The following is a 15,634-nucleotide window of genomic DNA, read 5'->3' as shown; positions in this document are numbered from 1 at the left end:
CACCTATCCTCTAAGAACCAAACTGAGACCCTCTCCCTACAAACTCATGTTTCCTAGACCTCCAAACAGTGATAGATTATTACTCACCTGTGCTGAATTTGAACAGAGCGTGTAACTACTGTTATTTTAAAGAGAGGGGTGGGATGCAGGATTAGGGCAGAGTATGAGGTTGAGAAGGAGTAAGAAGAGGACCAGAAACAGTATGACCATTAGACCTTTTCCTTACCAGGAAAACTGGCAGGAGACAGTTCTGCTGATCCTGATTTAGACGAGGTATCTGACTCAGATACCTGATTGAGACTCTCTTGGGTGCGAATCACAGAATCTAGGGCAAAGGAAATAGATAAAATATTGGTCATTCATTCATCTGCCAGCAGGAAGATTAGCATAACCCCTTCACAGCAGTGTGCAAAAAAGGGTCAGTCCACACGGGATTAACTACATCTTTCATGCAGATTAGCCCACAAATTAACTAACTCTACAGCATGCAAACTACACACACAGGTCTTACTGCTCAGAGACCTAAACAGAGAGAGAGAAACTCCCTATCTCGGGACAGGACAATTGTGAAAGACACAGGAATAATGGGACAGGTGCTGCAACTCTCTGCTAGAATACCACACTTGTGACAGATATAACAACACTGTTAATCTGACTTTGGTTCCCCTCCACTGGAACAGGATGGTCAAAGCAAAGAGGAAGTATCTAACTCCCTGGCAGGGTAAACACACATACTAATATTAGAGTGTCAGACTTGATCTCCTGCAAGCAACTGACTGGAACAAGAAAAAGATGCATGTTTTATTAAACAAGCTCAACCATTAGAGGGAGGCATAATGCAAGCAAATGCTGTGCAGGCTTCTCATGCACAGCTCTGCTGATGCACCTCCTTTGATCTGCAGCACTCTCTGCTGTTCCAGTCCCAGACCTCTTGAGGCAGAGACAACCAATCATACAGAACTGCCCACATACTCGGGGGGATTTGCAGAGAGTACAAACAGGGGTCAAGTCTTAAAGACTTTATCCATTTAGATCCACACAACAAACTCCTGTTTGTTTTTGGGCAAGATGCTATTGAAGCCCCTATTATATATTAAGTCCATCAATGAATTTACATTGAAAGGGATGAGATTAAATGGTAAAAGGAAAAGGGCCCTGAAAAAAGCAGCAGGTGAAAATTAAGACTATTTGGGCCACTAGTCTTTTGAAAACACATGGTGTGGTGAAAAGAGGAGGACTTCTCAAAGAATATACCCTCTGCTGGAACTAGGAGGGGATATCTGGTTGTATAAAACCCTGCAGTAAAATGGGGTAGGGTGCTCTTAAGGGTAACTGACAACAATGTAGCCTCTGCCCCTGCCTTTCCTGGTAGAAGGGAAAATTCTGAAATGCAGTCACCTGATCTCTTCTCTTTTAATGAGTAGGGGAAGTGGAGGGCTCTCTCTGAATACTTGGAGAGCAAAGCATCCATGTCTTCCACAGTGAAGCCAATCTCCTGCCCAACCAAAAGCTGGTGCAGCGTCTGCACGGCCACGGCTGCCCAATCTACCTTCATGTTCATGAGCAGCTGCTCCAGCATGAGCAGAGGCCTGGACGACAGGTGGGAGTAGCTAGCACGGTAGGGCTCAGGAAGAGTCAGCAACACCTTGGACACAGGAAGGAGACAGAGACCGACCATTATCACATAGCCAGAATCAAAGGATTAGCTACATCCAAAAAGCTCCCAACAGAATGATCTATATGGGGGAGGAAGCGATATTGAGAGGTTAAAGACTATACCTGAGAGCCTGGGTCCTATTCCTGGCTCTGCCTCAGACTTGCTATTAACCTTGGGCAAACCTCTTGAGGCAAGAGAGTTTGTTTCCCTATCTGTATAATGAAATATCATAACCTCCCTGTGAAGTAGGTATGTAATTAGCATTTGTAAAATGCTTTACGATTGTCAGGAGAGAGGAGTTATAGAAAGGCAGAATATTGTTCTCCCACTATAATAGACAGCAGGCAAAAACAACAATTAACCCAATCCTTAATATTTTTTGCTGCTCGGTTCCATTACACTCATCATAGGGTAAAATGGAGACAGAAAATAGTACTTTCCTCAAGAATGGCCACTTACTATAGCCATTTTCCAATATACCAGGTAAGCTAGGTAACAGAAGAGTATTGCACCATGCACCAGTTATTTTAGGGAGCACTGAAGCAGGTATGATACTGGTAATGTTACAGGGCACAGTTATAAATGAGACTTCAATCCATTCAGTTTGCTTAAATATCTGCTTAAAGTGGAGCATAGTGGCAAGAGCAAGGGACACACTGGCCAGAGCAAGGGAGGGCAAAAATCAGGAGACCCAAGTTCTAGTCCCAGCTCTGTCATGGATTTGGTGTGACTTCTGTAAAGGCAGCTGCTCTCTCTGCACCTCCGTTCTCCCATCCAAATATTGGAATAATACTGCCCACATCTGGAAGGCATCTGGAGAGCCTCAAAATGAAAGACACCATATATGTGCTATATATTATACAGATAGCAGTGTTATTGCTCAGAGTGCATCAAACAGCTATTGTATTTTCTACTTCTATCCAAGAACAAGCTTGGGATTCATTCCCTCTCCCAAGGCAAGGAGGAATCATAGGACTGGAAGGGACCTTGAGAGGTCATCTAGTCCAATCCCCTGCACTTATGGTAGGACTAAGTATTATCTAGACCGTCCCTGACAGGTGTTTGCCTAACTTGCTCTTAAAAATCTCCAGTAATGGAGATTCCACAATCTCCCTAGGCAATTTATTCCAGTGCTTAACCACCAGTAAGGAAGTTTTTCCTAAATGTCCAACCTCAACCGCCTGCTGCAATTTAAGCCTATTGCTTCTTGCCCTATCCCCAGAGGTTAAGAAAAACAATTTTTCTCCCTCCTACTTGTAACAACCTTTTCTGTACTTGAAAACTGTTATGTCCCCTCTCAGTCTTCTCCAGACTAAACAAACCCAATTTTTTCAATCTTCCCTCATAGGTAATGTTTTCTAGACCTTTAATCATTTTTGTTGCACTTCTCTGGATTTTCTCCAATTTGTCCACATCTTTCCTGAAATGTGGCACCCAGAACTGGACTCCACCATTTGATGCCCAATCAGTTTGGAGTACAGCGGAAGAATTACTTCGTGTGTCTTGCTTACAACACTCCTGCTAATACATCTCAGAATGAGGTTTGCTTTTTTTTTTGCAACAGTGTTACACTTTTGACTCATATTTAGCTTGTGAATCCACTATGACCCTCAGATTTTTTTCTGCAGTACTCCATCCTAGGCAGTCATTTCCCATTTTGTATGTGCAATTGACGATTCCTTCCACAGTGGATAAAAATCAATGTTTTTTTAAAATAAAATTTAAAAAAAAATGGATTTTTTTTATTTAAAACAGATTTTTTTTGATAAAATGCTTTTTGAGGGAAAAAAACCTATCTAAAATACTTTTTAATTATTATATTTATATATATTATATATATATATATTATAGTTCAAAGATATCTTATCATGGAAAAAGGATTATAAATTCTAATTCTATAGTATGAGGCAATATATTCATGAAAAGTTTTGTAAATAAGTTCCAATAGTTCATTATTAGGGACCCAATCTTATGGGGTTCCAGGGGCTTTTGTATAGATTTAGATTAATTTTTCTATATCCAATGGGACTCAGTGCTCAGTCTAGAAGATACCATCAGAGATGCTTAGTTTTGCAGTTCTCAAACTGTGGATTTGTGTCTCCAGAGATCACATGCTTGTTAACAGTGAAAATGTTTTAAAATAAATAAATAAATATATAGAGGTGGGAAATAACAGACCTCAACCCTATTGTCCATCTGCAAATTTGTGTACACAGAGTCAATCCCTTACACTCTCTAAAAGTGCAAAGTTTCAAAAAGTTCAATGAACAGAAAGATTGTTGGGGGCAGAATAGATCTGGACAAGGAGAAGAAGTCTGGAGATAAATGTGAGAAGGGAGGGACAGGCAGTAGAAACAAAAGTGAAACTGTTTGAGCAGCATATTCCAGAAGTCTTGAGGTCTCTGAGTGTATCCTTCACTGATTTGAGATCTACCATACCATTCTCTCACTAGAAGGGAAAACCCATAATGGCAGCAGGCCATAAAAGAGACCCAGTTTGGGAATATTTTAATGAAGTTCCTCTACCTGCGGGTAAGACAGGCAGGCATGCAAAATGCAAACAGTGCAACAAAGAAATGCAAGGCCTGGTTGCCCGAATGAAACAACATCATGAGAAGTGTTCTTTCTCAGGAGGACGCTGCGTTGAAGATGATGAAAGGAACATGTCTGAACATGCAGGATCTTCAGGTTGGTAAACTTTTGTATTTCATACTTCTTTCTTAAGGATTGCCTGCCTTCCTTCTGGACTATTCTTAAATTCTCATGTTTGAGCAAAAAATATAGTTGTTACCCTGCGGTACAATCATTTTAGATGCAGCTGTGATAAAAAATAAATAGCTGAAATAGGCAGATCTTCCTTTTCCATTTTGACCTTTAAAGTAGTACTGAGTGTCAGTGAATGCAATGAGTAATACTAAATGAGCAGTATGGTAATAATAAATAACTGAATTGACTTATTTTGTTTAGGAGAATCCATCCTCAATATACAGGATTCTGAAGACTATCCACCTTCAAGATCACCATCATTTTCTATAGTTTCAGAGCTAACTGTCAATTATAGTATTTCAGTCACATCATGTAGGTCACATAGCCACACTGTATCACCTATAGCAAAAAGAAAAGAAAAAAAATCTCCATCATCCAGAAACAACCATAGATAAGTTTGTGATAAGAACCAGTAGATTACAAAAAGAGGTAATTGATGAAAAAATCACCTGGTTTGTTTATGCAACAAACTTTTTTTTCCGTATGATTGAGAACCCATACTTCATTAACATGGTTCAGTTATTAAGACCAGGATACAGTCCACGCAACAGAGCAGATGTTGCAGACAAATTGCCGGATAAAGTGTATGAAAGAGAAATTGAGCAGTGTGCAAAAGGTCTAGACAGTAAAATTGTTAACCTGAGTCTTGATGGGTGGAGCAATGTCCACAATGATCCTGTTGTATGTGCTTGTGTCACAACAGAAGAAGGGAATATCTTCCTTACAGAAACAATTGATACATCAGGAAATGCACACACAGCAGAATACTTACAAGTAGCAGTAAAAGCTATAACACACTGAAAAAAAATTCAAATGTCTAGTACGCAGCTTGGTCACAGACAATGCTGCAAATTTATCCAAGATGAGAAGAAATTTAGAAGAGAGCGAGGAGTGTCCCAAGCTAACAACATAGGGTTGCAGTGCTCATTTGATGCACCTCCTAGCCAAAGACTTCAGCGTTCCAGAAATAAAGGCTAATGTTGTTGAAATTGCAAAATACTTCTGTAACAACCACTTTGCAAGAGCTGCTCTGAAAAAAGTGGGGGGAACCAAGCTAACTCTCCCACAAGATGTGCGATGGAACTCAGCAGTGGACTGTTTTGAGCACTGTATCAAGAACTGGCCTAATCTGACGACAGTTTGTGAACAAAATCGTGAAAAAAAATAGATGGCACTGTCATAGCCAAAGTTCTCAACGTTGGGCTTAAGAGAAATGTTGAACATATGCTGAGTACCCTGAAGCCTGTTTCTGTAGCCTTGAACACAATGCAGGGAAATAGCTGTTTTATTGCTACGCTGTTGAAATTTGGAAGGAACTGAGTGAGATCTTAAAAAGAGAAATATGCAATGACAGAGTTAAATTACAAGCATTAAAAAAAACGAATGGGACAAGCACTATCTCCAGCTCATTTTCTTGCAAATATTCTCAATACTCGATACCAGGGTCAAACCTTAACTGCTGAAGAAGAGGAGTTGGCTAGGACATGGACATCCAGCAATCATCCCTCCATAATGCCAACTACAATAAACTTCAGAGATAAGGTGAACTATTCAAGAAATATATGTTTGCTGATGATGTTTTAATAAAAATCACTGGTGTAAATCACTTAAGCACTTGGATTCTGGGACTGTTGACGTGATAATCTCACTTTTAAGAGGAGTAGCTTTTTCTGCCAGTGTAGAAAGAATATTTTCTTCCTTTGGACTAATTCATTCCAAATTGAGAAATCATTTGGGACCTGAAAAAGCAGGAAAGCTTGTTTTTCTTTTCCAGATTATGAACAAAGAGGAAAATTAAGGTAAAGACAATTGAGTTAGCTGCAGAAGCCAATATTTTAAGTTTCTCATGTTGACCTGGCTGACATATTTAAAAAACAAAAAATTAAAGAGACTATTTCATTTAACTATTTTAGTTAAAAACAATTTTAACGAAAACAAACCTGATTTTAAAAAACTTGAATGTTTAACTAAATTTAAATATTCATATTCTTGTTTTGTTAAATTATTATACATTTGCTGTTGAAGAAAAAAATCCAGAATACATAACATTGTTGTTTTAGTTAAATAAAACAATTTAAATGTCGTCAGTCTGGTGATGGTCTCCTCCTAATACAGCATGGCAAGAAAATCCTCCAAATATTATGATTAACCTGTTGAATTGAAGATAGTTCACCTCCCAACGACTTCATAAATATCTGCTTCAATTACCTTTGGTAAATAAAATAACCAAACAATCATTCATTTTCTGATATAGCTGTAAATCTAATCTGAAAAGTTTTCAAAATAAATCACTTAAAAATGTATAGTGTGTACCTTCTAAAAATGAAACCTACATCTATCTCTGAGTTGTGAAGAATATGTATTAAGGTTATAAGAACCAACAAGAATGCACTTTTATGTAGAAATCTATGCTTAAATCGAGTCTTCCTGACTAGTGATTTAAATCAAATCCACCCTGGTTCCTTCCTAAGTGAAGTACTCTGCATTTGTCCTTATTGAATTTCATCCTATTTACTTCAGACCATTTCTCCAGTTTGTCCAGATCATTTTGAATTTTAATCCTATCCTCCAAAGCACTTGCAAACCCCCCACCTTCCCCCCCATACACACACTTGGTTTTGTCTGTAAACCTTTTTAAGTGTACTCTCTATGCCATTATCTAAATCACTGATGAAGATATGGAACAGAAGCAGACCAGAATTGATCCCTGTGGGACCCCACTTGATATGCCCTTCCAGCTTGACTGTGAACCACTGATAACTACTCTCTGGGAATGGTTTTCCAACCACTTATTCATCCACCCTATAGTAGCTCCATCTAGGCTGTATTTCCCTAGTTTGTTTATGAGAAAGGCATGCGAGACAGTATCAAAAGCCTTACTAAAGTCAAGATATACCACATCTACTGCTTCCTCCCTATCCACAAGGCTGGTTACTCTGTCAAAGAGAGCTACTAGATTGGTTTGACATGATTTGTTCTTGTCAATTCCATGCTGACTGTTACTTATCACCTTATTATCTTCTGGGTGTTTGCAAATTGATTGCTTAATTATTTGCTCCATTATCTTTCCGAGTACTGAAGTTAAACTGACTGGTCTGAAATTCCCCTGGTCCTCCTTATTTCCCTTTTTATAGATGGGCACTATATTTGCCCTTTTTCCAATCCTGTGGAATCCCCCTTCCTGTCGAATCCCCCTTCCCATCCTGTGCTGACTATTCTCTGCTTTCAATAGCCCATAGAGTCCCAAGGCTGCTCTGATGATCCTGGAAGCCCCAAAAGCCCCAAAATTCAGCGTATACAATTTTGGCCTCCTTCTCCTCTCACCTCCAGTTTATACACTTGGTTCAGATAAATACTGAGAATTGGTACCTGGGTCTCCCACTGGTACTGCAGAATTCTCCTCTCAGGTCTACCGCCGAGTGCTTGTAGAATTAGTATGTATTACTGTAAATGCAGAATGTAGTGAAGCAGCTGGGATTCTATGGCTTTGCTCACCTTTGATCCCATGTAGAGAGCCTGGATTTCGTTATGGCGTGTAGCTGTCAGGTACTTGTAGAAGTGGGTAGTGAGATAATTGGCTAGGAAGTGAGAGGCTGCCAAGCTGGGATGCTTGTCAAGAGACTGTTCGCTTATCACAAGGCGCATATCAGAGTCTTCTATTCTTTCTAAAAGCTACAAAAGCCAAGAGAAAAATATGCAGACGATCCTGATTACATGGCAGGGAAAGGCCCCTTAGCTCAGCTAGTCCATTTACCTTGGATGGAACACGCTACTTCCCCCTACACTAGTCTTTCAGGCATTTTATCTAAACTGCAACAACCTCTTAAAGTACATGACGGTGTTTTAGTCACCTCTATGTGCATATCACTGCACTGCCTAACTGCCCCCAACTTAATGATCTATGATCAAGGACAGGTTCCTAACAATTAAAAATAAATAGATGTATTGCAAGTTAAATTAAATGAACAGGAAGTGAAATATAGAAGACCAAGAATAAAGAGTCAAATACTGAATCATCAAGAAGACCCTTTTGTTAATATGTAAGGACTCTAAAGTTCTCTGTAAGAGGACACTTAATTTCACTCTCTCTGTGTGTTACGAAAACAACACTCCCATGATTATTCAACCCAAAAGAATTTTGCTTTCACACTTCATTAAGTCAAGGCAGCAATGAAACCAGATTGGTCAGTTCCACTTCCTGGTTCTTCTGCACTAGCAGCACAAGAATGTTCCATTATAGTTTCTAACGTTGAATCCAAACCAAGAAACCACGCATATTCATTAAAAAAAGCCATGAAAACGTTTGTTATTAAGATTTTGCAAAATCCTTTTTTCCCCATAGAACTTAAAATCTGGGCCTCATAGTATCCTTTAAAAGAAGCTTGCTTTATTAACTAACACACACACACACACGAACCAGAACACTAGCAAAAGAAGAAGGTTTTGCTAGGACCTAGGGCATGTCTGCACTAGAAACTTAAGTCAATGTATGTTAAGTCGACTTAGAATCACTGCAGTAATCACTGCAGCATTTCATGTCCACACTACCCTCCTTCTGTTGGTGGCGTGTATACTTACCAGGAGCGCTTCCACAGATTAAGGGGGGGGGGGGCGGCTGAGAACCTGGGCTCTTGGCTCCCCATCGCTGGAAGCCCGGCTTTGTCCCCTGGGCTCCCAACAGGGAGCTACGCACCCAGAGTCCAAGCAGCTCCGAGCTTATAGTGGGGAGCAGGGCACATGCAGCTCGGCTGGTAGCAGGAAACCCGGGGGGCAACCAGGCTCTAGCTGGAGCCCCACACCCGCCCTGGGATGACTGCCCAGCTTCCTCGTCAATTTCATAGCTCCAAACTGTAGCTGTGAAATTGTCAAGAATGACAGCCAACAGCCAATACAAGTTAAACAGTGTCTACACAGACACTGTCACCCTGACTACACTGACGCCTCTCGTGGAGGTGGAGTTTTTAATGTCTGTGTAGTAGGGCACTTACATACTACAGCCTTGCTTCTGCCCACGTACTCGAACATAAAGTAGGTTGACATAAGCTGCCTTACATGGACCTAACTCTGTAGTGTAGGCCAAGCCCTAGTGGCCATCAAAAGTGTTCTTTAAAACGAGTTGCCAAAATGCAGCATAGGGACCAAATGTGCCCCATGTAGACAAGTCTTATGGTATTTAGTGTTTTTCTTGAAGCCCAAACTTCAGAATCTTAGCTTTCATTTAGGAAAAAAAAAATTGTTGCCCTCGTGGTTAAAGAGAAGAGACAGAAAAGGTGACCCCTAAAGACTTGAAACCTAACTATCTAGCAAATAAGAACCTAAAATGTGTTACTTTTGAAGTGTCATGATTCACGAGATTAGTTTAAAAATGTTTGTGGTCTGTCATGTTTTTCGAATGCTTGGGCTTGGCAATACTGTTGGTCCACAATGTGTGAAAGTTGTCTAAACCTCAGTGTAGAGGACAAGACTAAAGGTCTCTGCAGACAACATTCCACTTTGATCAAAGTGGCCTGGCAGTATTGCGTGTTGAGACCTGTCGTCTGTACAGGTTGACTCTTTGTAACAATGAGTTCAGCTGCAATCTACATTTATGCAGCCAAGGCTTCCAGCAAGTAACCTAACTTAGGGCTGCAATAGCAGCATTTGGGTAACCTTGTTTACCAGCAACCTACCCTTTGAAGATAGCAAGGCAAAAACAGCCCTCTGGTTACCTGCAAAGCCTTTTCAGTGTCTCCCATTTCCAGCAAGTGCAGGAGGTGCTCCTGGTGAAGACTGATCAAGTGTTCTTTTGGGACAGGGTATAAGTGACCCCATTCTTCACACAACTCATAATCCTAAGGAGAAGGAAGGCAAACAACAACTCCCTTCATTATGGCTATTCTTGCCCATGCTCTGATTAACATTTCAAGGTCAGCTCAGTAGACTTACAGTACTCTTTCCACCAGCAAGAAATAGTTACAACTCCAGGGTTGGACACTCACTGCATGCTGCTTATTCTTCCAAGCATTTAGAAAAACTCACCTAGCTTTGCCTCTCTTTGGTAAGGACAGCATGTTAGTTACATACAGGTCACCTAAGAGAGTCACTCCTTGTCGGATTACTGAGGTAGAATGGAAGAAATGGGTTATGTATGGGAATAAAATTAGGACAAAACTATGGGGGTGCTTGGTTTTCATTTAAATCCTGACATTAAACAAGGATTCCTATTAGCTTCTGCAATACACAATTTATTAAGAGGTTTTTTTCTTGCCCTGTGAACTCTGTTGAAACAAGCATCTATAAACATTGCTTAACAAAATGTAGTAGTGCCACCATTTTCTAATTTTTAAACACAAAAGCCATGTAAGATGCCATACCTTTGCCTCCAGAATAACACTCATGATGGCCTGGGGATCATCAATGCAGGCTTCTTTCAGGTCTTGCCAGTCATTCCACGTTGGGACATCTTGCAAATTCAAAATCTAATAAAATAAAATGTTAGTTTCTATGAATGATTGTATTGAACAATATTTCTTCAGACCCATCACCAGGCCCAGGCAGATAGCTGAACTGGTTGCATCAGGAGTTAGCCCAAGCCAGGAAACTACATTTATCATAATAGAAAGGGTCTGGGAATCCTAGGTGATGCACTTCAATTTCAAGAGGACTAGATGAAAAGATTCTATCACAGAGGCCTAAACCCATTAACATATATCTGTCTGAAGAGATTGCTGATAGAGTTCCAAGAGACAACGCAGCACCAGTTATGCTATGAATAGGCCAAACCTACTGGATAAGCAGGCAAGAATCTGGATTCCTCAACTACTTAGGCTTGTAAAACTGGGGTTGAAAATTCAAACAAGAATAAGTTCTCTTGGAAAGTTTCCAGTGATTGCTGCCTCTGTGCAGGTTGGAGGAAAAAGAGACCCTGAAAGAATGGACTCAAGTTCTTTGGATTTTTTTGCGCTTTTGTCTCCAGTCTTCTCTGGAAGAAAAGTACAGAGGCAACTGGAAAGGAAAAATTATGGATGAGGGAAGGAGAGAGTTAACCTGACATTTCAGCACTTTCAGAATGTGGACGAGATTTAAATTTTGGATAAGGGCTTGGGGAGGATGTTTTATGTGCCAAAGAGAACCAAGGGTTAAAGAAGTATTTAGGCAAATATACTCCATACCTAGTTACTTAATAAAATGGCTTTTGTACCTTTTGATAAACCTGCAGTTCTCCTGTTTTGCTCTGCAGATCAGACTTCAGTTCTTCAGTTATGCCAGGATCACAGATGCAGTAAGCTAGGATTTCCAGACAAGCCTCAAGGGGCCACCTGTCCACGCAGTGCAGGGCCAATCTACTTCTCAACATTGCATCCTTCACTGGGAACAGATACTGCCAACCATCCTTATCTGTGAAAAGAAAAGCTACTAGCATGAAGCCCAGCTTCTATGCTTTGGGGAAACAGGGAGAGGATAGAAAAGAATTTCCATTCTTTGAATCTGCCCACAGATCACCAGATCAGTCCCCAATTTCCAATCCCTATCTGAGATCGTACACTATAAAGAAAACTTATTCCCTTTACCGTCAGCAGTTGCACAGCTCAGCACAGCATCCCTCACGCTGGTCAGCTCCTCCATATCCTGACTGTACAGGTCCAAGACCGTCAGGGCTCTGGGCCAGTCCTTTGCAGCGAGCGCTTGCTCAAAGACTTCCATTAATACCTCGACAGCCATGGCAGAATGCAAGCCCAAGAGGACAAGCGACATGTACGGTTTGCCACAGAGGCCACTAACCAAACCACTACCCTCCTCCTGGGGATCCTGAAGTGGCTCAGACATGGTGAGAAGAAAATTCTCCAGTATCAAGAACTCCTTCAGTAATGTCTCACATTCTTTGGAAATCTGCTCCAGGCCCAAGGGGACCTCCCTCTTGCCCCGAAATTCCATCCATGACAGGCTTGGTTTGGGGACCTTCTGTATCTTGGATGCACAGAGACATGCCACAGTGGCCATTAGCTTTGACTGACACTTCAGGAAGGCCAGGGAAGAGGCAGTGAGTGAGTGCTGGTTCAAGTCAGCCAGGGAGGAAGACGGCTGAGTAGAATCCTCCTCAGAGTCCATAGCTGGATTGTGGATAGGTATCTCAACATCTGGCAAACAATGGTAGGCATGAAGATGTGCTAGGCTGCTGATGTTAGTCAAAAGAGACCTGGTCTGGCTGCTTTGCCTGGCACTGCACAAGGACAGTGGCTCACAACAACAGTTAATGATAACTTGCTGCACATTTAAGTTCAACTCTTCCTTTGCCAACAGTGAAGAGAGCCTGGAGGAGTGAAAACAGCACCAATTTAGCAGGTGCACGTGTATATTATCTTGCACTTACACAGGATCTCAAGAAGTATTACAAACATTAACAGTCCTCCGAGGTATGTACTATCCTCTTTAACAGGGGAAAATGACACACAGAGGTTGTGTATTGCCGAACATCACTTAGATTCAAGCAGCAGAGCTCTGAAGAGTCCCAGCAGCTATTTCTCTGCTCTTACCAATAGGCAACATGGCCTGAAAGTGAGCATCTACCTTATTAATTAAAAAAAAAAAAGGCACTCCCAAGTCAGGCTTAATATCCTTTGCAACAGCTGCGTGTGAATGAGAATCACCAGGATTATGCACCTAATCCTATGTATAACCTTATAACAGTATATTTCGCTCCAAATTTGGAGTAAGGAAGGAACGTCCCCCAGTAAAGGGTGACAATGGAGACGCTGGGGTGTTTTCCACCTCTCTCTAGGACATCAAACAGGGAGTATAATTAAGAAGCAGGTGGGCCCATACTATCCATTTCCTCAGCTCCTTTCCATTGCCTATATTTCTGTGAACTGTAAGTTTCCTGCAGATAAAGCCATTAAAATGAATAGCCTGACAATCCATCCCACCCTGTAACTAAACCCTGCATTTATTCCTCTGTTTTTGGAGGGAGACTGAGAAGGATCCCCTAGGATCCTGCTGACAGAGTCATATCAGCCTCCCCCACACCAAAGTGCTGGGCACAGCCTTTCTGGAGCTAGTGGATTCCATTCCAAGGGGAGGGGGAAGGGGAGAGAGGAGGAATTTGAGAACAAAGCGAAGTTCCCAGCTCTAGCAGCTGCAGCACTGCCATCCTGGCCAGTCTGCGGAGGTCAGGACCCAGTGACTACCTACCTAGAACAAATGTACTGCGATCTCATTACAGCTCAATTAATGGGGTCTGCCAGGAAACGAATGGGATGGAATATGTAATTTAGCCAGACTACAGAAACTTGCTAAGCACAGAATATCAACTCTCTTTGATAAAGGCCCAACGTAGGGCCTACAACAAGAGGGCTTTCTGGTAATATGATTCACTCCAATTCTTAGTAATCACTCAGAGGCAGATTTACAGTAAAACACAGGGTGCCCCCCAGCAACAGGGGGCCCCAGGGCCAGGCAGCTGTGGGGGCAGAAGCTTGGTCCTGCCGGCTCCTGCTGCAGGCTCCACCCGCACCCACCGACAGCCAAGCTCCCCACTCCCCCAACTCTTCCCCACCTCTTCCCCCAAGCATGCCACGTTCCCGCCCCTCCCTCCCAGTGCTTCCCCCGCCACCAAACAGCTGTTTGCTGGTGCTCAGGTCGCTCCGGGAGGGAGGGGGAAGAGCGAGGCTGCAGCATGCTCATAGGAGGAGGCGGAGAAGAGGCGGGGCCGGGAACTTGGGGAAGAGGGCGGAATCGGGGCAGCGCAGATGCAGACCCTGCATCCCAACCCCGCAGCCTGCTGCTGTATGCTAACTTCCTCCCAGACCTGCACCCCCAGCCCTAAGCCCCCACTCACACCCTAAATCCCAGCCAGACCCCACAGCCCAATGGTTTTTTACAAAGCACTCTTAGCTAACTGTTGTAAAGCGCTTTGGATAACGGTACAAACAATATTTGGAAAAATCATTAAGTGGTCTGCTGAGATCCTCAGCTATTTTCAAGTGGTCTGTGAAAAAATAAGTTAGACTACAAAAACAATCAAGGTACCTCACTTTATTTTTATTTACTTCCTATTACTTATAGGAGGAGATGGAAGAAAAAAAAAGAATGAAAAACGGGAGGGAGCGGAGGGGGGAGATAAGAGAGAAGATTCATTTTCTTGGCTGGGTCCCAAGGAGGAGCCCCAAAAATTAAGCTGAGCACAGGGCCCCACTAACTCTAAATCCGCCACTTTAATCACTTAAATAGTGTGAAAGTGTACAGGGCACTGCTCAGCAGCAGGGCAGTGCCAAAGGTATAACAGATGCCTGCACTGTAGAGTTACAGAATTTGGAAATAGCAGCAAAGATAAAGAGTACATAACAAAATATGAACAGAGGAGGAGCGAGTTTTAAAGCTTAAATGCTTCATGGACCAGCTGTGTGTTTAGGATGTTTCTTGGAGGAAACAGTGGGAATTTATGTAAGTGGGCAAGTGATTCTGGGAAGATGCGTGGCATAGAACTCAAAAATGTAATGACCATTTACCATAAGCTATTACTGGTGGACTGCTCTGGGATTGGTTGTCTTCTGAAACAGACTTAGTAAAATCCAAACATAAATATACAACTTTGTTAAGTTTATTACCCTTTGTGCAAATATCTCCAAATGGTTAAAAATGTAAAATATACAGTAAACACCTGCTGCTCCAACAGCTGCACTAGCCATGGCTCTAGCAGCTAAGAGAACTTCACCCTAAAATTTCATGCAATAAGTCCCTTGTCTGATATACATGGCTCAGGGCAATACCATGAAAGACCCTTCAGTTTGGTCCTCAGTACATAGCGACACTGAACAGCTTATAAAGTATTATCAAATATTGTCTCATTTAACACCTGCTTCAGTTATCTAGTCGCACACTTTCAGTATCAGCCCAATACAGAATTTAGAGATGGAAAACGTGCATTAGATAATCCAATCTACTTGCCTGCCAGTGTAAGATCCATGCCCAGAAGTTCTCAAAAGTGATCTTGGGAAACTATTTTATTTTGTTACATGTATAAGATGTGTGACCACTGTGCCCAGAAGTCAGACAGTTTCGATTTAAAAACCACAAATCCCTGGTGCTCTCAGTTCACTTCCAAATGGCCAGTAGTTGTCTAGATCACAAAATCGTTAAGTTTCACAAATTGCGATCCTCTCTGGCCATCTCATTAGAGAAGCCAGGGACTAACGCTTTCCTCAGATCTAGCAGAAGTCTGCTCTGCAGCCGTTC

General features: G+C 41.9%; 1 protein-coding gene across 1 annotated transcript in view; it reads right to left on the bottom strand.

Annotated features, from left to right (window-relative positions):
• Nucleotides 1-15,634, bottom strand: part of ZFYVE26 (zinc finger FYVE-type containing 26) — a 70,226-nt gene that overhangs the window by 23,685 nt on the left and 30,907 nt on the right. Inside the window, exons 21-27 of the mRNA XM_084630619.1 lie at nucleotides 11,974-12,713; nucleotides 11,604-11,800; nucleotides 10,777-10,881; nucleotides 10,132-10,254; nucleotides 7,919-8,095; nucleotides 1,399-1,645; nucleotides 227-325 (exon numbers count right to left, since the gene is read on the bottom strand). Coding sequence (XP_084486745.1) covers nucleotides 227-325; nucleotides 1,399-1,645; nucleotides 7,919-8,095; nucleotides 10,132-10,254; nucleotides 10,777-10,881; nucleotides 11,604-11,800; nucleotides 11,974-12,713 — 1,688 coding nt within the window. The remainder of the gene's footprint in view (nucleotides 1-226; nucleotides 326-1,398; nucleotides 1,646-7,918; nucleotides 8,096-10,131; nucleotides 10,255-10,776; nucleotides 10,882-11,603; nucleotides 11,801-11,973; nucleotides 12,714-15,634) is intronic.

Source organism: Lepidochelys olivacea (genome assembly GCF_965140295.1).
Source record: "Lepidochelys olivacea isolate rLepOli2 genome assembly, chromosome: 6".
Taxonomy (NCBI): Eukaryota; Metazoa; Chordata; order Testudines; family Cheloniidae; genus Lepidochelys; species Lepidochelys olivacea.
The sequence above is the reverse complement of the archived record's forward strand: the minus strand, read 5'-3'. Positions and strand labels throughout refer to the sequence as shown.